This window comes from Brassica napus, chromosome A6 (assembly GCF_020379485.1).
Source record: "Brassica napus cultivar Da-Ae chromosome A6, Da-Ae, whole genome shotgun sequence".
Taxonomy (NCBI): Eukaryota; Viridiplantae; Streptophyta; class Magnoliopsida; order Brassicales; family Brassicaceae; genus Brassica; species Brassica napus.
This window is the reverse complement of record NC_063439.1, coordinates 23,330,880-23,354,808: the sequence shown is the minus strand read 5'-3', so window position 1 is coordinate 23,354,808 and position 23,929 is coordinate 23,330,880. Positions and strand designations below refer to the sequence as shown.

The 23,929-nt window shown below is 33.1% G+C and overlaps 3 protein-coding genes across 3 annotated transcripts; 2 read left to right on the top strand and 1 right to left on the bottom strand.

Moving 5' to 3' along the window:
- Positions 1-3,296: 3,296 nt before the first annotated feature.
- Positions 3,297-5,426, top strand: LOC106348805 (probable prefoldin subunit 3). Its single transcript, XM_013788618.3, is given in 7 exon segments — positions 3,297-3,342; positions 3,345-3,645; positions 3,806-3,863; positions 4,009-4,080; positions 4,556-4,675; positions 4,770-4,871; positions 5,045-5,426. Coding segments are annotated over 7 exon segments (789 nt in total). The 3' UTR covers positions 5,135-5,426.
- A 9,267-nt stretch (positions 5,427-14,693) lies between these two features.
- Positions 14,694-17,287, top strand: LOC106348804 (probable WRKY transcription factor 48). The gene is made up of 3 exons (XM_013788617.3): positions 14,694-15,464; positions 15,558-15,701; positions 16,459-17,287. The coding sequence occupies exons 1-3, from the start codon at positions 14,887-14,889 to the stop codon at positions 16,934-16,936; spliced, it is 1,200 nt and encodes a 399-aa protein (XP_013644071.2). The 5' UTR covers positions 14,694-14,886; the 3' UTR covers positions 16,937-17,287.
- Positions 17,288-21,724: 4,437 nt separating this feature from the next.
- Positions 21,725-22,232, bottom strand: BNAA06G29480D. The gene has a single exon (XM_013791878.3). It carries the CDS (start codon positions 22,064-22,066, stop codon positions 21,824-21,826), a length of 243 nt encoding a protein of 80 aa, XP_013647332.1. The 5' UTR covers positions 22,067-22,232; the 3' UTR covers positions 21,725-21,823.
- Positions 22,233-23,929: the final 1,697 nt, after the last annotated feature.

Genomic DNA, 23,929 nt, shown 5'->3' with positions numbered 1-23,929 from the left:
TCACCAATGCTGACAGACCGTATGAACAAAGTCTTATTGCTATGGAATCCCTTTTAGTTTCTAACTTTCTAGTATTTAATTGTAGCCTTTAATCCACATTAAGGAACGAACAAACCATTTTTAATTGTTTGTTTTTGAACTTCAACCATTTTTAATTGTGAATGGGACAAAAAATGTAACCATACATAAGCAATATCGTTAACTAAACACGAGATTCATTTGGAAGTTTTAAAGATTCAAACGTGGAGCAGTGACGGCTATTTTACTTTGTGGATTTGGAGATTACGCTTAACATGGTTGACAATTTTTTAATAAAGAAAATTATCCATCATAAAGCATATACTCTCCTTTGATTTTTCTTTTGGTGCATGACTTATCCCAAATGATTTTCAAATAGAAAGATTGAGAATATAAAGTAAAGAAGTCTGTATTAGTAAGCCCAGCCTACTTTTTCGAATGAAAATACAAAATAAATATTACTAATATATAGTTGAAAATGCAGCATCCTTATCTGCTCACCGATTAATCAATATATTAATATCTACCACAAATAAAATAAAAATATCCTTAGATGCGAACGTATGATTCTCATCTAACAGTGAATATGTACATGCACTTGGTTGGTTCGCTAGTTTAGAATTTCAGGTCTAATATATCTTATGTTCGGGTGTGCGTCTTCAATTTTTGGATTTTAAACAAAATATAAAATTACATTTTAGAAAAGCTTATGTTCTTTGAAATAGCAGATATGCAACCATTTGGCCGTACATGACTAAGTTTCTTTTTACATTTTGTATGCAAGTTTGTTAAATTTGCAACCATGCATGTAACCACATATATAGAAAACCCATCTACGTGTATTTTATTTTACTTTTGCTAGTTGAGTTTTTGGATTGTGTTGTGTTTTCTGTTTGCCAATATTGTATTTTGATCCCTAATGTTTTTCATTGTTTTCTCTATTAAATCCTTCTAAGAGGATTTTAACATGTGTAATCCCTCTTTTTCAGCCCTCACTACAAGAAAACACGCGAAATCCGACGGCTATATTCGTCGGAATTTCGTCAGAATTGCCATATTTCGACGAAATTATGACAAAAACCGTCGTCGAAAATACCTGGTCGGAAAAAAAAGTTCGTCGAAAATTCGTCACAAATTTCGATGAAATTCCGACATTTTCCGATGGACAATATTCCGACAACATGTTTCATCGGAACTGTTTCGTTGGTAATTGGTCGGAATGTATTTACGACAGAAACCTTTGTTGGAAATATGTCCGACAAAATTCCGACGATGATGTTACTCGATATTCCCACGACACCTGAATCCGTCAGAATTTCCGGGAGCCCAGTTCCGTCGGAGTCCATAGAAAACTCCGACGGGCTATTTCGTCCAAAATATCCGACGAAAAAGTTTCGTCAAAATCTTTATTATTTTACTATTTTGAATAATTTAATTATTTTATTTTAAAATAAATGTGTAATTTAGAATTTTTTTTTATAAATCAATAAAAACAGAAATTAAAAATAATATTATACAAAAACGTTTTACATAAATAAAAAAAACATTTTCAAGTTTTTAAACAAAAAAAAACTAAAATTCATCTCGGAACAAACGCTTCATCTTGTCAATAATTTTGTTGTTGGTCTTCTTCTGATCCGCCAATTCCGCAAGAATTGTAGCGTTATGCGTCTTCAACGCTTCAATCCGCTCATCCTTGTTCTGCAGCTGCTCAATGATCATGGAATCTATGTATGGAGTTAGTGAAGAAGAAGGACACGAAGACGCACAACGAGCCAAACCGACCAAACGTCCTTTCTTCTTTGGAACCGTCTATATAGAAAAAAAATTAAATATTAGTAATCAAATTAAAATAATAATGAAAGGAAAATTAAAAAGTTACCTGTTCCACCATTTTGTTGATTTGAAGTCGACAAAGGTTGCTGGAAGCTGCCGTAGAATCGTCATCAGAGTTCATCGGTTGAGAAGCTAGGAGTTCTACTTTTTTGGTTTGCACCAACTCTATGACATCTGTGATGAGTGGATCCTGAATTTCGCATGTCTTCTTGTTAGTATATGCTTTCCTCATGACATCAACATGATCAACAGAATTACCGCCATCTGCTTCAACCTAAACACAAAATTAATCAATAAATATGTATATTTTAAATATATACTCCTTGCTAAATCGATAATAGACGAGCATATTGAACAGAGTAAACCTTTTGTTTACTAGATTCTGGAAACGTCAAATTTTGAGTTTTTTCTCTCTCCTTCCCTGTTCTCTCTTTCGATATCTTTCAAGGGGAGAGATGAGAATCAAGCTCAAGTCTTGACCGGATTTTCTTCCGGCGTAGCCGCCCGCTGATGGGCTCTAGTTCCAGCACATGATGGCACCATCTGCGTGATGTGGCTGGCTTTCGGTTCCGGAGTTTTACGGTCTTCTCGACGTAGCTTCCGGCTTTTGGCTCCGGTGAACACCTTTCCCTTCGGTGAAGCACCGGCTCTTGGTTCCATCGACGCAGAAGACGGGTTTCAATCTCGGTGGCGTTGATTGGTTTTATCAAGATTCTCTCGGGTTCCTCTGATATCCACTTCATGCCTTTAGATTCATTTAAGTTTCATAGTCGAAGCTTGTAAATGGATCTCTTTTCAAAGCGAAGATCCTTTCGTGGTGGTTTGTATCGTCTGGGTAAATCTCTACAATGACTTGCTCTCGGCTGCGGCGGATAGAGCTCTCTTGTTGGAGTTCCAGCGAAAATTACCAGTGTTTTGGTTTAATACTGTCTAAGATTGTCTCTACGGTTCTTCTTCCCGGGCGTCATGTTTCCGGTGTGTTTCGGTGGATCGACGGGAAGCTGCGCTGGCGATGATCTCCTCGCGGTGAAGGCGACGGTTGATTGGTGCGATGCGTGTCTCCTCTTTTGCTGAGGCTTGGACACGTGTTTTTTTCTCTCACGCTAAATGTAACGCGTGGCTTGGCTGATGCTTTGTTTGCCTTTGGGCATGTTTGTCGTTGGGTCTTTGGGCTTTGTCTTGCTTTTCTTTGGTTTCCTTTTTTGGATCATTTGTATTGTTTTTTGGGCTTTGTTTAATAAAATTCGGATGGAAAAAAAAAAGAGTAAACCTTTTGTTTAATTACTCCCAATCGGCTAGTCTCGTGTTGCAATTGATATACCAAACCTAAAATTTATGAACTCTGATAAATAAATTAATGAAAACTTTCCCTCCATCTTTGTCTAAAAGCATTGATGGGTCAAACCGGATTATACAATTCTTTTCTTGTCCTAGTATAATTAATGGGTCTGCTTCATCACGTTTCCACAAGCGAGGCCTTAGACCCACTTAAAAATCCTTAAAACGACACCGTTTGATTGGTTCTATTCTGACTGAACACAACGACGTCGTGTTACCGATCCTTCCTCCGTCACACTCTCTCCTCCGAAGACACTCGGAGAAAACCCTAAATCCCCAATTGAGGAACACAGAGATCTCGATTCAGATGTCGTCGTCTTCTCCGAGTGGTAGCGGTGGCGATTTGAGCGAGAGAAGAGGGATTCCCGCCGCTAAATTCATCCAAGATGTCGAGACTTACCTCTCTCAGTCCAGCCTCGATTCTAACTCTGCTCTCGCCTTCCATCAAGAAAGGTTCCTCCTTTCATTCAACCCTTCTCATCTTCGGCTTATATGCCTATGCTTCTTCTTAGTTCAATCGCAGATCTAATGTACACTAGCTCGTTTTGTATGATTGATTCCTGAAAGTTTTACTTCAAGTGAAGTGTTTTGCCCTGTGGATTCTTCTGTTTAGGCTACAGCAGTATAAAGTTGTGGAGATGAAGCTTCTTGCCCAGCAGAGGGATCTTCAGGTATACTTCCCTCCTCCTCTATGTAGATTGGTACATTTGTGTGATGAGGCATGTGGGATGTGTTATGTATGTATGATTGTTACAAGTTATATATTCTTAGCTTGTTTCAGTTTAGATATCTTTTAACATTTTGATAATGGGGCAGGCTAAAATCCCAGATATTGAGAAGTGCTTAGAGGTTGTTGGCACGTTGGAAGCAAGGAAGGGTACTGGTGAGGTTCGTTGTTTGTTTCTTGTACCATTCTCTCTTCTATTATACTTCGATACCTTTCTTCACTGTTTTTTTTTGGACATAGACACTCTTATGTTTCTACGTTTGAATATGAGGTGACTGAAAATAAATGTTATTTTGAACTTCTGAATCCAAAAGTCCTGGCTTTTAATTTAATAAGGTTGAACACTTGAACTTGATTTTGCTTTGATTTCTTATTGATGGTTTGTAACATTTTTCTCTTATCTTTGTACTAAATCACCGATCAATGGCCCTTTGATTGGTGTTCTTAAGTCGTTCTTGATTGTGACATCAGAACATAGTTCTAGCTTCACTGGAAGAATCAATTAACTGACACATAGGTTCTAGTATGCACGATATTTCATCTTTCTAATATGAAAGTTGCTTTGATGTACTGACTTAGTTCTGATTCTTGTGTTCTTTCATCTTTATCTCACATGGAATTCTTCTTGCAATGCAGGCTCTTTTAGCAGATTTTGAGGTGTCTGAAGGAATATATTCACGGGCCTGTATTGAAGACACTGACTCAGTGTGTTTGTGGTTGGGAGCAAATGTCATGCTGGAATATTCCTGTGAAGAGGTCCACTTCGCTGGAAACATATTCTCTTCCGTGTTTTAAATTTTCCACCAGGGACCCCTAGAATAAGTTCTTATAATCTTCGTTGTCCCGACAGGCTACAGCCCTTTTGAAAAACAATCTGGAAAATGCTAAAGCTAGCCTGGAGGTTCTTGTAGCTGATTTGCAGTTCTTGAGGGACCAAGTCACAGTTACTCAGGTACAGAGATACTTCTATGTTTTTATCTCACTCGATTTAAGTAAAGGCTTTGGTTTTACTTTATTAATCGGAGAATTTTATTCGGTACACCCATGGAGTGTAGATACTTAATACAAAGATTTGAGTAAAGACTAGTTTCTCTTTGTTGACTTAGATTTTCGTATGATGAACAGGTGACTATAGCGCGTATCTATAACTATGATGTTCAGCAAAGGAGGGTTAAACAAGTTGCCCCTACTGCTATTACTGCTGCAGACTCATGAATCACAGGTTCAAATCATGCTCGTGTGTCCTATAAGGAGGTAATATGATTTCCGCAACACCGTTTGGTTTGTAACTCTTGTTTTTTTTTTTTTTGCTATCTTGATCAAATTTTGTTGCTTAGACAAACCTATGAATAGAAACATTTAGCATTGTTATTTTGTTATCATCGTTTGCCTTCTGTATTATTTTGCTACATTTTTTCGGAGTTCAGAGACCATATTGTGTTTTTTTACGATTGAAGTACTACTACTTGTTTAAGGATGTGGTCAATATATCAAACTGTTTGCAGAATCTTATGCTTTTGATCAATGTTCTAACTTCTAAGAGCTATTAAGGAGATATGTTTCTGGAACTAAGTGAATTAATATACTTTGCAATATTCAATTATTTGGGGCTATAATTGTTCAGTACCTGTTCAGACAAATGTAACATCATGTTTTGTAAAATGCTTGTATAATCAATTTGACAGTATTTATGAAAACATTTTGAGATTTCCGTCGTTTCCAAATAAAGAATATTACCTGAAGATAAACAAAAAGGAGAGTAAAACAAAGAAAAAGTCATTTGAGACTAGTTTTCCTTTCGTCTATGGTTAGGGCTTGAACTGACCTTTACAAGATGGACCTTTCAATTACTGGTGGTCCATGTTTCTTTTATTGACTTTCACTTCGTTTTTTAATCTATTAATTTCATTTCGTTGTTTCTGCAACCATATCCTTCGTATACTTTTTTTTTTGAAAATAATATCCTTCGTATACTTACATTTCCAAAATCCACTCTTTATGCCAATATTTTCTAGCATTATACTTGCATCTATATTACACGGTGTATATTTTAAATCCGAAATATCCATATATCTTCTAATGATTATACAAATATTGTAGTTTTTTCTCTAAACAACATTTTGGTTATAGATAGTACTTGATAGCGACATGTAAATGCATTTATAGGTCGCCCACAAAAAGACATCTTCTTGGTCTAACAACTCTCATATACGGCCACAAATTTCATACCCTCAATTTACAAATCAAAGAATTTGTGATTTTTTTATTTTTTTTTGGGGGGGGCGGGTATTTTTTTCCCTATTTTGATTCAACGTTGGATGCATCAGTGATCAGACGTATTTAGAATTCAATTGAATTTAAGTTGACTTTCTTCTAGGCTTTGTACAATACTAGTAATAGTTGTTCTTAACCGATATGTAGCTTTGTGCAGGGGCCAATGCAGGTTAGTAAATAATTGTAGGGACCCATAATTATATTTAGATTTTTGTGCTTGAATCCATTGAAACTGGTAGCTAAAACGGTTTAAAAAAAGAACATTTGCACCCTTAACTTTGATTCTCTCATGTGTTTTTCTTATTAATAATGCACCCATAAAATAAAGTTTTTAGATCCGCCTCTAGCTATATACAAAACCGAGATGATAGTGCATGATGTTTCCATCGTGATAAGACTTAACTACAGTATCAATTATTCGCATCACGCTACGCATTGATTATATTAATTTTTGTACAATGCCTTGCTTAACTATATTAATTAGAAATTCATTTTGTTTGTTTCGGATAATCTCAGTGACTTTAATTGCATGCATTGAGTATTACTTGTAATATACTGATTTTGCAAAACAGAAGTATCTTCAAAAACATCTCAAATATTGAAAGATGAACAAAAAAACAAGAGTCTAATTAGAGGGCCAAATCTGAAGTATAATTTGATAGTCTTTGAAGCAAGCCAAGCAGCTGTCTGTCCCCGCAAGAGTTATTAAAGTGAGTTTGTCTGTTAGTGACAAATAACGCGTTTAAGGGTTTAGCGTTACAATATTCCATGTTAATCATAACACCACTCCCATCTCTCTTGACTTTGACTTTTTCTCCTTGTCATCTTCTTGGGACATCCCTCTCACAGGTAAACTAAAACTATTTTATTTAAAATAGGGAATAAATTAACTTTATTTTAAAATCAAATTCACCAGAGCCGCAATCATCGGTTAGATGTTCTCACTCAGCATGAGAAAGCTTCAGTTCTCAAGTCAACACGTTGTTTCCCTTCCTCCTGCATTCATCCAGAACGAATCTTGACCTTTGTTATTCTCCCTCCACGTATTCTTTAATTTACAAAAATCGATTACGGATCTACATTTGTTTGTTTATCATTATAACCAAATCTACACTAATTTGTATACAAAGATCACGCTTTGTTATTTAAACATAGATTGTATCAGTTTGGAAAAAAAAAACACAATTTATCTTGATTTAGGTTGGTATAATCTAAGTTTCTTCTGATCATAAACAATATTATCTTCCTCAATTCATATTTGTTTTTTTTTGTCTCGTTTCATATATGATATTTGAAAGTTGAGTGCCGCCAATCTCTCTCTAACTTAAGTAGGTCAGATCCGATGAGAGTTTCATAATAATCACCGACTTGCAGAAAATACATGTCAATGAAAGACATTTTATATGTATATGCACCTTGTAATTATATGAACGCACACCTGGCTCATTTGGCTTGGACCGACGATAGCTAACTCTTTTGACCTTTACTCTTTTTAACATTGACAAGTGACATGACAATAATATGCTAAAAGTTTCCAAGTTTAATTCTAGAGCATTTGGGGGTTTAGAATTTTGTTATGGTCAAACGATATAATATCATTACTAATAAGTCAGCTGGGCACTTAATCAAGTAACCATATTGTTCACGTCGATAGGGCAATATATTAAAAGTTGAACCATAGTCTCCAATATTATTGTATACTTATACTAGATAAAAAAAAACTAAAGCTCTTATTCTCGGTAGTCATAGTAAAAAAGAAAAGAGAAGATATAAATATAAAATGGTAGCAAAGAGGATATATACGACTATGCTTGAATAGGTTTATAATTTCCTCGTTGAAATGAAAACAATAATTAGATAAAAAACAATAAAAGGAACCTCTCCAAAAGTTAAGTGAACAAGAACCCTAAAATATCAAGGGTCAGCACTATGACACACCACCTTTCTCTAATTTTTCTTAAAGCAAGGCTTTAATATTACATTTGTAAGAGTTTGCGATCTATTCATCTACAAATTTATTCTGCACAACGTTAATTTAAACATTTTCAAGATTAAAATGATAAATGAAGCTGATAAAGAAAACAATCAAGAAGTTGACAAAATATAATTATATATTCAAAACTAGTTTCTAGAAAAATACATACGAATAGCTCAGAACAATACACTCTCAATCGAAATATGAAAGTGATCGATCATGAAAATTCAACTTTAATAAGTGTAAGCTGAACAATTGATGGTCAACACCTTTGACTTTTGACCATTTCGTCTCACCCTTATGAAATATATATTTCCGTAGATCTGGTCTCGTGAACTTTAGCAGTTAGCTTCGCTATGATCCTTTAGTCAATCATATCAATTTATTTAATGTTTTTGAGTTATAAAAGCAATTACTTTATCCGCGGCGATATAACAACTCTACAATTCGAACTTAGCAAAACCCGATCTCATCCATGTGCACTACACACATAACATTTTTTTGAAAAAGACTACACACATAACATACCTTGAAAAGTGAGATTTAAGCCCGTAAAGCACTAAAATAGTACTATGTTTTTTTAACATATCATACCGATCTAAGTATTAGACCCTTCTAGTCTAACTAATCGCACTACGCTTACATATCTGCGTGTGAAAGCGCTATTATATTATTAGTGAATTTTTTTTTTGGATCAAATATTATTAGTGAATATACTTCCTTTCTCAATCACTTTAATATACTTCTTACGAAAAAAGAATAAACAATAGTTCTTTTTTGCACTAAGAACAATCAATAGTTTAATTAATAATGTATGTGTATAATATACAAAGAGATTATATACCAGTTGGCCGGAGTCGTTGTGACTGAGTCTCCGTATAGATAGATGCATACAAAGATAACGATATATATGTGTGTATAAAATAGAGAAGTAATAAAGAAAGACCGAGTGTTTATTGTGGTAGCAAGTATTTGTATTAGCAATTTTGAGATTATCTTTTAAGTGAACGTAGGAAAAAGAGGATGTGTGGACGTACGTCCTTAGTTTGCGGCTACTTAACCTTTGTACAAGTGGACCATGTCAAACCCAGTTTTTATACTACTGAGATTTGGTTTCCATTAATTCATTTGTATACATATCATCATCTCAGGACGGTACATTACATCACACAATATATATTTTATCGTACAAGAAAACAGTGCACGCCTATACACGAAAGCCTCACACGTGCATTACATTTTGAACTAGATCGATGGTAAGTATAAAGTACGCATCAATGTATCAGCATTCAGCATAAGCATCGTAGGATTCGATCACGCGTTTGTTAATTTCACCGAGTTTTATCAACTATATAATTAATTAATCATTCATATCGATGTTGGTCCATTATCATTTACCTATGATAAGAAAAAAAACAAAGTAACGTGTTTACTGAAAAAGTGTTGCGAGAAGGAAAACAAAAAGGAGTGTGGCTTGATGCGGAAGCAACCGACATGAGAGGAGGGAAAATAAAACAGCTAATAACGCGTTATAAACACGTGCCTGCTTTCTATATTTTGGCAGCTCGATAAAACCACTGTCGACACTTGAACAGCTGCCTGATATACGATTTTACAGTGTTACTGCTTTTGGGCCACAAGGGACGGGTTGGGTGGGTCCTTGACCATGACCCTTCATTCCTCACACAAAAGGTTATGTAATGAGAGAAAAGCGTGTAACCCCCACCTCTCAACAAAAGTTACCTTTCAATTTTACTTTGAAACGAATCTGAACTTGAGATACAGAAATGAAAAAAAAAACTGTAACGAAAGAAAAGGAAAATAAAATTCAGATGTGATGATTAGTTTGTGATCTACCATTATTTTGAAAAAATATAATTTATCTATCTAATTTATCTTTCACATATTAATTTGTGATCTATATTTTGGGATTCTATATCAATCCTACTATATAAAAGGGACTAAATTCAAAGCTTTTGGGACTATCCACCTAAGCCAAAATATTCTCATCCAAAAAAAATTAGAAATAAATGTCATTTAGATTTAGAAGATAATTAACTAACATATGACTTTTGATATTTCTAAAAATTTCAAATTTATAATTGCTAATTTATTAATAGAATCATATATCTATATTGAATTATGTTCTATTTTTAATCATTAGACTTCAAGGGTAAATAAATTATTAATTTATAATATATATAGTTTTTAACTTTATATTGTAGTTATAAATAAAGAGAAAATAACCGGGGAGGGTGAAGAAGCTCATGTAAAATTATATAATTAAACTGGTAAAATGGTGAGTATGATAAGATGAATCTAAGAAAATTTGTTGTACAAATTATGGTGTTTTCTTCGTCCACTATAATGATTTAAAATAAAATATATATTCACATAAATAAGTCAATATTTGTTGTTTTTTTTGGTAAGATGTTAAGATTATCATTTTCTAAAAGGTTACACTATTGTTTTTAAACAACTTATTACAACAATGAAACAAAAATAACCAACAACAACTCAAGGTAAAAAAAGCCTTAAGGAAGTCTTATACAAGAAAGATAAAAAGAAGTAGAGAAGAGGAGAAAGAAGAACTTGCCGGGTAAGAAAAGAGACGGTCACGCATCATACGGTCGAGAGAGGCAAGGATGACTGATGAAGGTGAGGAGACAGTTGTGAACACACGAGCATTACGCTCTTTCCACAACAGGTAGATGGCTGACTGAAAGTAGAACTTGATGACTGGAGTAGCATGCGCATGTGCGTTGACGCGAGGTTGATTGATCCAGGCTGCAACAGAGTGTAAGGAGGAGAAATCCAAACTTCAGCAGCAAAAGGCTCCCATATCAAGCGAGAGAAAAAACACTCAAAGAAAAGATGACAGTGAGTCTCTATTTCCAGATTACAAAGGACACACGTTCCTGAGACATTTAACCCCCAACGCCTCAAGCGATCCTTGGTTGGCAGTCTTCTCCGCAAAGCCATTCATGATATAAACGCATTACGTGGAATATGTTCCTTGAACCAAATAGTCTTGTGCCAATATTTGTGGTTGATAGTGTTTATATTATTTTCTGACATTAGTATCCATATTTTTTAGTAAACTGATCCAAAGAGATTAGTTTGTGGTGCTAACGAAACGAGGATTATAGTGTTTACTTTGGAAAAAGTAATAGGTTGAATGATAGATGGCGTGCACGTTTTTTCACATGGAAGTCTGCACATATATTAAAATTGTAAGATTTGAATCATAGAGAAAATATAGTGTATATGACTGAAGTTGGGCCATTCCGAAACTAAAGATGACTAAAATTCTTCTTTGTCAAAATGCATAGATGTGAATCTTATATGAATAGAGTTCTCCATTGCTTATAGCAGTGTAATAAACTCCGTGTGTAAAGGAAAAAAAATGTTATATAAGTGAAAACAAAAATTATGATTTTTTTTCTTGTGCCTATAGGCTCTTCGCAATTTGAAGAAGAAAGAACATATTGTGTGAAAATCTTTGACTCGGTCAAATTTTATCCAGTTGTTTATAAAACTGTTGTTATCTGATTCATGTAATTTTTCAGTGTTGATTTAAAAGCCCAAAAAACCCATCTATACTGACTTTTTGATATTTTTTCTGTGATTTGAATTTAAAAAGAGATAAAACTTTCGATAAGTTATATAAACTCAGAACAAGTATTTAGCTTTAGAAAGCATTTACATGTTTCAAACTTATAAAATATACATATATAATGTTTAAAATTATGCATATAAATCCTGTGTAAAATGTGCATGAATATGTTTCTCTTCTTTAATGTGTTAATCGTACTATATATAACATTATTTTAAAATTTTAAAAAGTTTATGTCACATACAAAAAACCATCAATAAAAAATATAATTCTCCTTCTACAACAAGAAAAATAAAAAATTATAAACATATAAATTTAAATTAAGAAAAACTAATATTGGAAAAACAAGAAGTTAATGTAAAAGAAAAAGACTGACAAATAATATTATAAATAAAATAAATTTATAAGACACAATCCGCGCGAAGCGCGGAAAAAATCTCTAGTAACAATAAAAATGAAATATCAAGTTTATTTTCTTATATAAACAGAATTAACAATAATTAAGATCATAAATGGCTTTAGAAAAAGATTATAATGGCTTAAGATAAATGAGGGTGGAGGCGTGGAGTAATAAATAGTTGGGATTGATAGGATTTGATGACCGATGACTTGTCGGAGAAGAAGCAAACTCTATGCTGACGTAAGCTTTGTGTCAGCTTATTTTCGAAGCTTCTTTCTTACGCGTTTACTCCATATTTTAATCGTATTTTAAATTACTCTCCAGCTTTTACTGTTTCTCAATTTATTCAATTCACAATTAACTATGAATTTCCAATAATTTTGTCTCTTTCTGTTGGTTGTATCTTTGCCTCGTAGCACTTTTCTCATCTTATATTCTCTATCTACGTGAAAGTATGTGCTCACTGGTTTTCAGTTTTATTTTTCTTAGCTTGGATTTGTTATCATATCTTAAATGGCCATTAGCTTATTACATTTATATTCATATTGAATAGATAAAATATAGTAACTTGAAGTTCCAGATCATTGAGCATGGTCTCTTACATTGGTAAATGCACTTAAAAGTTATAAACTGGGTGTTTTTTAATTATAATTAGTAAGGTAGTACTACTGCTTACTTTAGACATAGTTGTCTTTAAATTAATATTTGATATAGTACCATGGTAAACGAAAAATTACAAAAACATTAACAAATGCAACCTGTGATATGAAAAGAATCGGCGACAAGACGTTCAAGTCAAAATAGAATTAGGCGAAATGTAATTATTTTTTTATGTCAGGATCACAGATTTTCTTTTCCCGTAAAAAGCATTTATAATGGAAAAGACGAATTGCCGTTTAAAAAGTTTAAATCAAGGAAAGCCGCGAGGAGCATAAAATAATATCAAAAGATAAATAATTAGAGCAGTAATCACATGCGGCCGACCTACACTTTTTCGTTTCATACGTCTACGTGTTTTCTTTCACGCGTCACTCCTCGTAACCCTTGGTCTACCGTTTTAACCGGGTTTTACTTGTACAATTACGCGTAAAAACAAGAGATTAGTCTTGCCAGAAAAATATTTTGAGTAAAACCTCGAATGGAAACGAATTATACATCCGAAATAAATTTTGCTAGTGTAAAATAAAATCCCAGGAGGAAAACTGAATTTTAATTTTTAGGTTTACTTTCAAATATACTGTATAAACTAAATGTACTAAACAAATACTCCCTCCGTTTTTTTATATAAGTCGTTTTACAGCTATGCACGTAGATTAAGAAAATCATTAATTTCTTATATTTTCTAAACAAAAACATCATTAATTATTTACCTAACCACAATTCAACCAATAGAAAAATAAAAGATATATTACCATTGGTCATACAACATTAATTACTAATAAATTTTACATAGAAAATCGAAAACGACATATAATTTGGAACAAAAAAATTTCTCTACAACGACTTATATTAAAAAAACGAAGGGAGTAGTAGTTTATAACTGCATATCTTACAACTATAATTTTTTTTTCAATTATATAAATTATAAAATTTAAATGTCTGAAATACTTCATATATTAAATTTTGACTCATCCATTTTTTTTATAGAAATACTCATCCATCTTAGGATGTAATGGAATGATTATAGAATAGATCCAGGGCCGTCTCAAATTAATTTTAAGTCATGTTCAAAAAATATAGTAATCGTACATTTTATCAAATAATTTTAAAATTTAATAACTTTGACTAATTTTTTTAATTATAAGTTTTAAATTTAGCATTATATCTAAAATTTGAAAATTTCTTATCATAATTTATCTATAAATTTTGAAAAATCCTTAAATTTTTTATTTTTATATTTCGGAGCCCTGTTCGACCGCTCCACTTGCACATGCTGTTAGACGGCTCTGAATAGATCATTTGTGTTATTGATGCTCATGGCCAATGTCTCTACTTATACACCAAGTAAGGTCTTAAACAGATAAGGACTTAGAAAGCATATATCCTAAACTCGTGCTAAATAGGAATTATCCTATAATTCATAGTAATTATCTCATTATATGACATACCAATCATTTGCAAAGATTATTATTTTCAAGCTAAAATATAAATGAAATGTAAACTTCGAATGAAGCTGAACAACAAAAGTCAAGTAACTTTAGTAAATTAAAGCCAAACTGTAACCATGCCGTTAGGAGACACGACATAATATGGGAATAAAGATGAAAAAAAAAACGAAATGAAGGCACAAAATTAATTTCCTGGCAGAGAGCGGCACCGTCCCGATACCGTTCACAACCGTACACCTCCCATGACCGGCGTATACCGGTGACCAATGTTTTTCTCCTTTTTATTATTTTTAATATTCTTGCCCGCGTAAATAAATGAGCGGACATAAAATAATAATAATTAAAAAAAAACAAATGGGAAACCTCCTAAATCCAAGCTGTTTTCCAGAAGAACCCAAAACTCCATAAAAGTTATATTCACACCTCTCTCTCCTCTTCTTATCTCAAATCACATAAACCATTACAATTTTTTTTTAAACATCAAGAAAGCTAAAGAAAAGTTCTCCTTTCTCATCCTCACTAAATCTCAGAAGATGACAATGATGATGATGTCTCTATAAAGTATCCTCTCAGATATTCCATCCTTTCTATTACATGGAGAAGAAGATAGAACATCAACAAAAGGAGCAGCTCAACAGTACCAAGAACACAGAGACCAAGATAGATCACCAAGAAATACAAATCTCTCAAGCATCATCTTCATCATCACACATGGCGAATCTAGCTACGTCATCAGATCATCATCTTCATCAGTTGGAGCTAGCTGGAAACAACATCAATTTCTCAAGCATCTTTGATTCTCCAATATCTTTACCTTTTCCCTATTCTTATTTCGAAGATCACTCCTCTAATAATCCCAACTCTTTTCTTGACTTGCTCAGACAAGACCAGCATCAATTTGCTTCATCCTCTAACCCATCTTCTTTCTCATTCGATGCCTTTCCTGTCCAAAACAACAACGATACCAATCTCTTTTTCACTGATTTACCCTTGCCTCAAGCTATAACAACAAAGGCTGAGTCATCAGAAGTTGTCAACACAGCACCGACATCTCCAAACTCAACCTCAGTCTCCTCTTCATCCAACGAAGCTGCAAATGATAATACTAATAAGGAGGTTGCTGTTAAAGATCAAGAAGGAGATCAACAAGAGCACAAGGGTACTAAGCCACAGTAAGTAATTAGTCCTTTCATTTTAGTGACCGATTGATTATGTTCGGGTTTGGATTTTATTAATTTTGTTTGTGTGAATATCTTGTTTTGAAGGTTAAAGGCAAAGAAGAAGAACCAAAAGAAGGCAAGAGAGGCTAGGTTTGCGTTTCTGACCAAGAGCGATATTGATAACCTTGACGACGGTTATAGATGGAGAAAGTACGGCCAGAAAGCTGTCAAAAACAGTCCTTATCCCAGGTAATATACATTACTCTGTACTTGTGTTGTTATATATATATATACACATATTAATTACAGCCCTAGCTAGATCCATATAGATCATGGTCACTTTCCATGCATCTGTGTTTACATATACTTTATATGCATATATAAGTATATATACTTCAATAGATCCAGTTTTTTCCTATTCATAAAGATCTACAACTTCTTATTTTTTGTAACACAATCTCACATAACTTTTTTTTTAGTGTGATCTACAACTTCTACATGTTCTTTTTGGGTGTCATATAACTTTCGATAGATCCGGTGTTATATATGCTATATATATTCAAATTATTCTATAAATAACAAACCATATGTATGTTGAAGTGTGTGTGTGTAGAGTAGCCCTAGATTGATCAGTGTGCTCTATACATGCCGAGTCTATATCACATGACTCTTAAGTTCATATTGTATACATGTTCACTATAATTATATATAGACGACTATATATACCTAATACAGTGTGTGTAGGGTCCAAAATGTTTGAATTTTCGTTTCGAAGAATATATTTTCTTTTGTTCCATTCCATGAGGTTTCTGTGTTCTTTTCTTCCCTTGATTTATGTTGCTTCTGTCGGAAGAATTATCTAAACTTGTTCCAAACTTCATCTCAGATCTCGAGATCTTATGTTCCTCATATATTCCAAATTTCATTTACTTCAAACTTTATAAGTAAATAATATTTTTTTCCGTTTAATATGTAAAATGTATTAAGATTTTATTTTAATGTGCAGAAGCTATTATCGTTGCACCACAGTAGGTTGTGGAGTGAAGAAGAGAGTGGAGAGATCCTCCGATGATCCTTCCATCGTCATGACAACCTACGAAGGTCAACACTCCCACCCTTTCCCCATGACGCCACGTGGACACCTCGGAATGCTCACGTCACCAATCCTTGACCATGGTGCAACAACCGCGTCATCATCATCATTCTCTATCCCTCAGCCACGCTACTTGCTAACTCAGCATCATCAACCCTACAACAGCATGTACAACAACTCTCTAAGCATGATCAATAGAAGCTCCCCCGATGGTACTTTCATTAATCCAGGGCCATCATCATTCCCTGGATTTGGTTATGATCATATTCCACAAGCTTCTACGTCGACTACTTCTGCCATTAGAGATCATGGATTACTTCAAGATATTCTTCCTTCGCAGATCAGAGAGGATACTGTTAACGCCCAAATCGTTGAAGAGGATAAGAAATGAACAACTTTTCCCCCTGGAGCAATTGTTTTTTCTTTTTGGACGGAACCGGTTGCTAGGTTTAATGAGGAGTTTTTGGCCGGTTTAGGTAATTAAACCGATATTGCTAGCTGGTTTTCTAATGTTTTTTTCTTTATCAATGTTTCGCATCGTTTTTTTCGGAATCACGATTAAACAAATAACCGATGCTTATTAGGAACAGAGGTTTGTAGCATATGTGATATAGATGTAACTTCCTTTTTGTTTTGTTTTAGTATTAGTAAAAATGTATCATTTCCTTCGCGAGCTATGGGCAGAGGGTGAGGGTCTAATCTATAATTATTTAATGTTTAAATTTTTATATCGAGTTCTATCTCTGATTGTATATCTAGGAGTATGAGTATGCATGCATATGGAGTTTGATTAAATTTAATATAGACGTTGTCGTACCATTTAATTTGTAAGTTTGTAACTATGCTATCAACTTGTCTGGCTCTCATTTTATTCGAATCTCACATTTTATTTTATTTCTATCAATCCCAACTAATGGGTATTAACGTATGTATCACATATGTTTGTTAAATTATGTAGATCGATCATCGATCTATATGCCTAAAAACAAACCAGGATCTTTCATAATCATGCATTCATCATATAGTTAATGTATAACAGAATATAAATTCGATATTTAACTTCGGTTTAGTTCCACGAAATACAATTAATTAGTGGACATACAGTTCTTTTATGACCCGGTGTCCTTAGCTGGATATCCTGCTAGATTATATGAATTTATACGTAGTGTCATAGATGATCACTTCATGTTTCATAACTACTATATATAGAACTATCCTTTCATACTTTATATTCACACACAAACACGGTTTATTCACAACGAACATCTACTATAATTTCGACAGCGATGACAAAAAGCTTAAATAATACAAGAAAAGATATACTTAGTCACATGGATGCTACCTGTTAGCTTTTTGGTATGCGGATAAATGTAAATTCATATTCGTCTTTATACAAAGGTCAGCGAGAGATCTTTTGGCCCTAAACTCAATGTCTCTTTCATATATAGTTTTCTTCGTTGCGACTTTTATGTTAGTCACCACAAATAATATTCAAAGACTTTCAGGATTAGTAAGCGCACCGTTTGTGTGTACATGCGTACTTAAATTGTAGATATGGACCATAATTTACAATAAGCAACATTATTTATCTGGTTCTCCTTTTCACTAACCCAACAAACTGTATTGTATCTACTATCTAGCATAGTTTTCGTATTTACTTACGAGGTTAAGAAATGGAATAAATTCTTTTGAATAATAACAAGTGAATTTTTATGGCATGTAATCATACTAATTAAACTCTTCATATTTTATTATATCCGTTTTATGTAAGCCATACATTTTTTTTTGGTAAAAATGTAAGCCATACATTGACATTATATAATTAACAAACACAAACCTAATCCCCTCCGATATGTATACACACACGCACACACACACATATATATATATATATGTCAATTATAAAGTTGATGCATGGAGCTATATATATATGCGTGCATATATCCTTTAGGTCTTTTTCAGGAAGCCGATAGCTACGCAAGTGATGTATGGCTGATATTAAATATAAAAGTAAATGCAAAAAGCATAGAGTTAGTAATGTCCATAATGGACTGTCTTTTAATCACTAAAAAATAGAAACACAAGTAGTTCTAACAGGCTACTCATCAACCCTAATCCATCACCAACAAAGTATAAAAACAAAGCATGCTTTGTATATTATGGAGAGTTAATTCTAATTAATGTGTTTCTTTAATCGCACCATTCCCGTACGTAAGGATGCACACATATACATGTTCTGTTACCCATTGTCTCATCATGTTCGAGTACCCATTAAAATTTTGCACCCATTCGAAAATCTTTCTAGATTCGCCCTTGTATGTACTAGTCTATTTTATATTGCCGCTGGTTATGTTTCGATCTTAACTGTTGACAGCAAAATCAGTTGATCGGTTGAACGAGTTGAATGGTAAATATAGCGATACTGCAATAGTAATTAATAAGTATCAGATTTAGACTAACGTTGGAACATTTTCATCAAGTGATTGTTATGGCTTGAGAAGAAAAAAGTAGATAACAAACTAATCCACATATTATTTTCATTTTTATTTTGAAGTTGGGCAAAAAGCAGAGTACGTGGCAAATGAGGTGTGAAATGTTGACCCGTCGTCGTACATTAATGATCAATTAAGAAAATATAGCAAATGTAGTGTCAAGAAATCTCCGGGTAAACATGTTTTCTAATAAGGAGGTTTCTGTAATATCACTTTGCTAAGTACTAACTCAATGAACCAAAAATCAGAATGCAAAATTAAAATATATTTTTGTACATACTGGAAACGTACGTATCAACTGTAAATACGTTTTTAGTAAAAAAAAAAACTGTAAATACGTACATAAACTACGTATGCAACACTACGTATTTGTGGCCTACAAGGCAGAGAACACAGTGGTTTGGCCACAATCAGTCAATCACTAAGTTATCAAAACATCATTTAAATTCTAGTTGTTATGATCTCCTCATGATCGGTTTAATAGTGCTACTCATTGCAAGCAAATTTTGGTTTTCCTATAAACTCTTATCCAAGTGATTTTTGGTATTCTTAGTTTACAACTGAGACTATTTAATGAGATTAATAAATTGAAATCTAACTACTCAATCTTCATATGACATAAGGTGGTTTTAGTGAAAACAATGAATAGATTGATCAGTTTAAGAGAGATGTTGACTGAAATAATGGTGTACTCGAAATTATAGATAAGATTTATAAGACCCATTTTTCCAAGAATGTCGAATAAAAATTATCATATCTATCAAAATGTTTCACCATTTTCTTTTCATACCAGCCGCCAAGTCATGTTCAATCAAACTTTGATTTGATTCTTCCTTTTTCTGGTCTTTTCCCTAATTTGAATTTTACTTTTATTATCATGGCTACAGTTACGTATGAAAACAGCATTGGTACATGCCTATGTGTTATTCATGTTGTAGAAGATTGCATACCATAAGAACCTATAATGTGTTTTATGGTTATTATTTAAAGCCAACTTTAACTTTCAGAGAAATTGTTGAACCGAACACTGAAACATAGCATATTGTATAGTCGAGCTTTAATTATTTGCAAGATCTCTTCCCAAATCCAGGTGTGTTGTACAGTTCTGATATATGAAGCATGTTGTTGTTTTTCGTTAAAAATATATAATTTAGTGTCATATTAAACATAAGTTAAAAGATGAGAACTGTAGTCATATGTGTCACAATTAATTGACTTAATTGAACAAGATTAAAATGTTGAAAATTACTTGAAACTAGTGGATTTACTCGGTGGTATTTGTAGGAGTTTGTTTACATATGGTTTTTCTTGCTAAAAAAGCTGTTTGCATTTCTGGAACTGGAACAACACAGATAGAATATTTCGTAGTCGAAAACAACACATGCTATCGTCTATACCGGCCTGAAATTTGGGAGGCCCCAACGCCTACGAATAGTTTATGGCTTTGTAGAAATTATAAAACGAAAGAAATTGACCCAGACATGATGTTCGAACCGGAGACCCATAGAGTTTGTATTTATCAAACTTTTGATCCAAAGATTGGCTAGCCACTCTTCAAGATAGCCTTAAAGCTCATACATACTGGTGTGGGCTAAGCCCAAACTCAAACTGTCTCCATTTTAACCAGGCTGGACAGATCCTCACTAAAATTAATGAATACTAATATACAGTGAACAAGCAAAAAACGGATTTGAGATTATTATACTTTCGCCTAACGAGAATTCATCTAAAAGTTTTTAAAAGTGTGTAAAAAGTTGTGTGTTTTTTCTTCCTAAGGGTGTTGTCAAGAAAACCAAGTTGGCTCTTGGTTTGGGTTCCAACAAAGCTGCTCACCACTTCACTTTTAGTTTTGATTCTAACCCGTGCAAGACTCGTTTTTAATCTACTTGTGTTAAGGAGGTGGTACTTGGCCCCACAAAATTTCTAAATTCTTTATAACTCAACCCATAATTTAGCTATTTTTTCCTATTAAATTTCATATCTTAGCCTTATGTTTGTAATTTATACATGATTTGCTCCCATATTAAAAAATTCCTACATCCGCCCCTGGATGTAATACCGTCCACCTCAAATGTAATTAACAACTACACCTCACTAGAACGCCTGACGATGGAGACCTTAAAATATAAATTTCCAAAATATGGATGACTAGCAATTTTAAAATGGGATGTTAGTTATACATACCACAACAAAATAAAGAAAGTAGGTAATCTGCGCTTCTTTTAGAAGCTAACATGATTGCTATGTAGTTGCAGCAACCATTCAAATCTGTACTTTGTTTTCCCACAACACATACTTATAGTGAATTTAGCACTTGGTTTCTGTTACTTTCATTGTATATACAATGTCTCCATATATTGCAAAGTTATATCAAACCAATGATGAATCAAACCGAAGTTCATACTTAAATGGTTTGTACCATGGTTTACCAATGTGACATCGGTAGAATGCTTGAAACCAAACTAAACCAGACCAAGCCAAAAGGAACTGTCTATCCACTTCCTTAGTAAACATCAAAGTATAGAGTATAGAATGTGTACTATATAGTGCTTAGATCTTTAGTTTAAGTAATACCTAAGGAACATTTTACAAGAAAATGGTACTAAAATAATATCATAGCAAAACCAAACTGATTTTTTGTTTTGTTTATTTATATGATTTTCTTTTCATATTTTAAACGTTGGAAATTGTACGAAATTCATTATTTATTTTATTTACAGAGATTTTATTTGGCAACTAAATTCGCAACAAAAGTTGAGAAAATTAAATAATGACAAAAAGAATAATCAGAGCGTACAACCACAAAACAAGAAGTAGCAACATAGCGTAGCTACAATAGCCATAGATTCAACAACCGAGATCAAACTCCACAACAGATCATCGATGATCGAAAAATTACCCGACAACGACAACAGTCTCATGTTCCAGCCGGAGCTCAGGTATGATAGGTTCACCTCCGGCCACCGGAACACCCACGATGAAGACAGGTACGACGGTAGATCCATCAACGTCCATCGGGAAGATGACATCACCAACGTTTTTGCTCTCTTTTTGGTTTATACAATCTTTCTTCTGGGTTTTAAAAGAGGGGAATTTTATTTGTGTTTTCGTGATGAAGAGAAAACACGAAAGATGACAATTATTTATTAATATAATGATTTTGGAAATGATGTGTGTTACTGTTCTGACAAGTGGTCATGACTTAGCGGTCATTCCTTTAATAATTTTCTATGTTAAATTTGTATATTAGTCGACAAAATATCTTAAGTTCCGTAGGACCGGATAAAAAGAATCAACGAATCCTAATATATGCTGTGCTATCCACTTTGATGTGTTCTGAAAAATCTGGATACCCGATAATAGTTTGAGAATAACAAATAATCTAGAAAAGGATACACGTCAAACACTAAAATTATTTTATAAAATTCAAATATATAGAGTCTCGTATTTTTACATCTGTATTTTTTTTTTAAATCTGGATAATTATGTTATTACAAACTATAAAAAATATTTTTACATCTGTAAGTTTATATGCATATTTTACATATATGTATATGAAATATATTGTATGTTTTATACATGGCTGTGGAATCTTTTTTCTTGTGTGCGTTCAACCTCTTATAACTAGTACACAAGGCACATCAGACAATATGCTGGCCTGTTGGGTAGGATCGTTACGGTGCATTTGAATGCTTTCACCGTTTTGTATCAAACTAGTATTTAAAACCGTTTTAACTGTATTTTATTGCTAAAAATCGTTAACATTTTATTTTCTGACATGTTGCATTTTCGTTTCTTTTGCGAGGATAAAAAAGTTAAATATTTGTTTGATATCTTGGTCCCATATATCATATATGACCGCTCGTGTTTCATGTTTTTATTATAATACAATTTCCAATGTTTTATTTTATTTTTCGCTCTAAAATAGAGTAATTCTATAATATAGTTTTAGTTTGCTCCAATGATACTCTATTTTAAAGTAAAAAATAGAATAATAAACAAACCAAAAAATAAATTACTCTATATTTGGAGTAAACCTATTTTTTTATTCTAAAATAGAGCAATTCTATAATATAGTTTTGAATTTGCTCCAATGATACTCTATTTTAGAGTAAAAAATATAGTCATAAACAAAAAAAAGTTACTTTATATTTAAAATAAACCTATTTTTTACTCTATTATAAAATGAGAAATAGAATATTATTAGAGCATTTTTACTTTAAATTCTATTTTAGAGTAAAAAATAAAGATTTTTTTGCATTTGTCCCACACTTTGACTATTATTGCTTTGGCCATCAATTATATGCACTAGTGATCATTGTCTTTTGTTGATACTACATATTTCTCCAATTAATTATAGGAGATGCTAGGCATAGCATAGACTATGCATTTGGATGTTTGGTACACTCACTGCTCAAGCTTTTCATCTGGATAAGTCTTCTGATAGATTAATTGTGGTGAATTGCCAACAAGTTGAAAATGGTGTTCACTCCGATTCAAGTTAGGATGACAACACACAATCTACTCTTTACTTATCACGTATTCTCCTTGAGATGCCCCTGTATTTATTTGGTATATATCCTCTCTTCTCTCATATGGTTTGGTTTGGACGAAGGAAACTAATTATGGTCTTTTTTTGTCGGCAACTAATTATGGGTTTGTTCGTTTCACTAGCATTTTCTAACGTTTTCATTTACGAGTGAATATATATATATATACACTTAAAAAGTCATTTTCTAATTTGTGTGGGTCTAAACCAAGGTTGGAATCTTTTTGCTGTGGTTTTGGATTGACTAGTTGCCAACGATTTTAGTGGCAGAAAACTCAGGCTTTTATAAATTTAGTTGAATTATTCTGATTTTGTCCAGAAAATTTTACTAAAACAAAAACAA

Excerpts from the sequence above, each read along its gene's own strand:
- LOC106348804 (XM_013788617.3), top strand. The coding sequence starts at position 14,887 with ATGGAGAAGAAGATAGAACATCAACAAAAGGAGCAGCTCAACAGTACC. Across the intron at positions 15,465-15,557 it reads CACAAGGGTACTAAGCCACA|GTTAAAGGCAAAGAAGAAGA; the intron begins GTAAGTAATTAG and ends CTTGTTTTGAAG. Across the intron at positions 15,702-16,458 it reads AAAAACAGTCCTTATCCCAG|AAGCTATTATCGTTGCACCA; the intron begins GTAATATACATT and ends TTTAATGTGCAG.
- BNAA06G29480D (XM_013791878.3), bottom strand. The coding sequence starts at position 22,066 with ATGTCATCTTCCCGATGGACGTTGATGGATCTACCGTCGTACCTGTCT.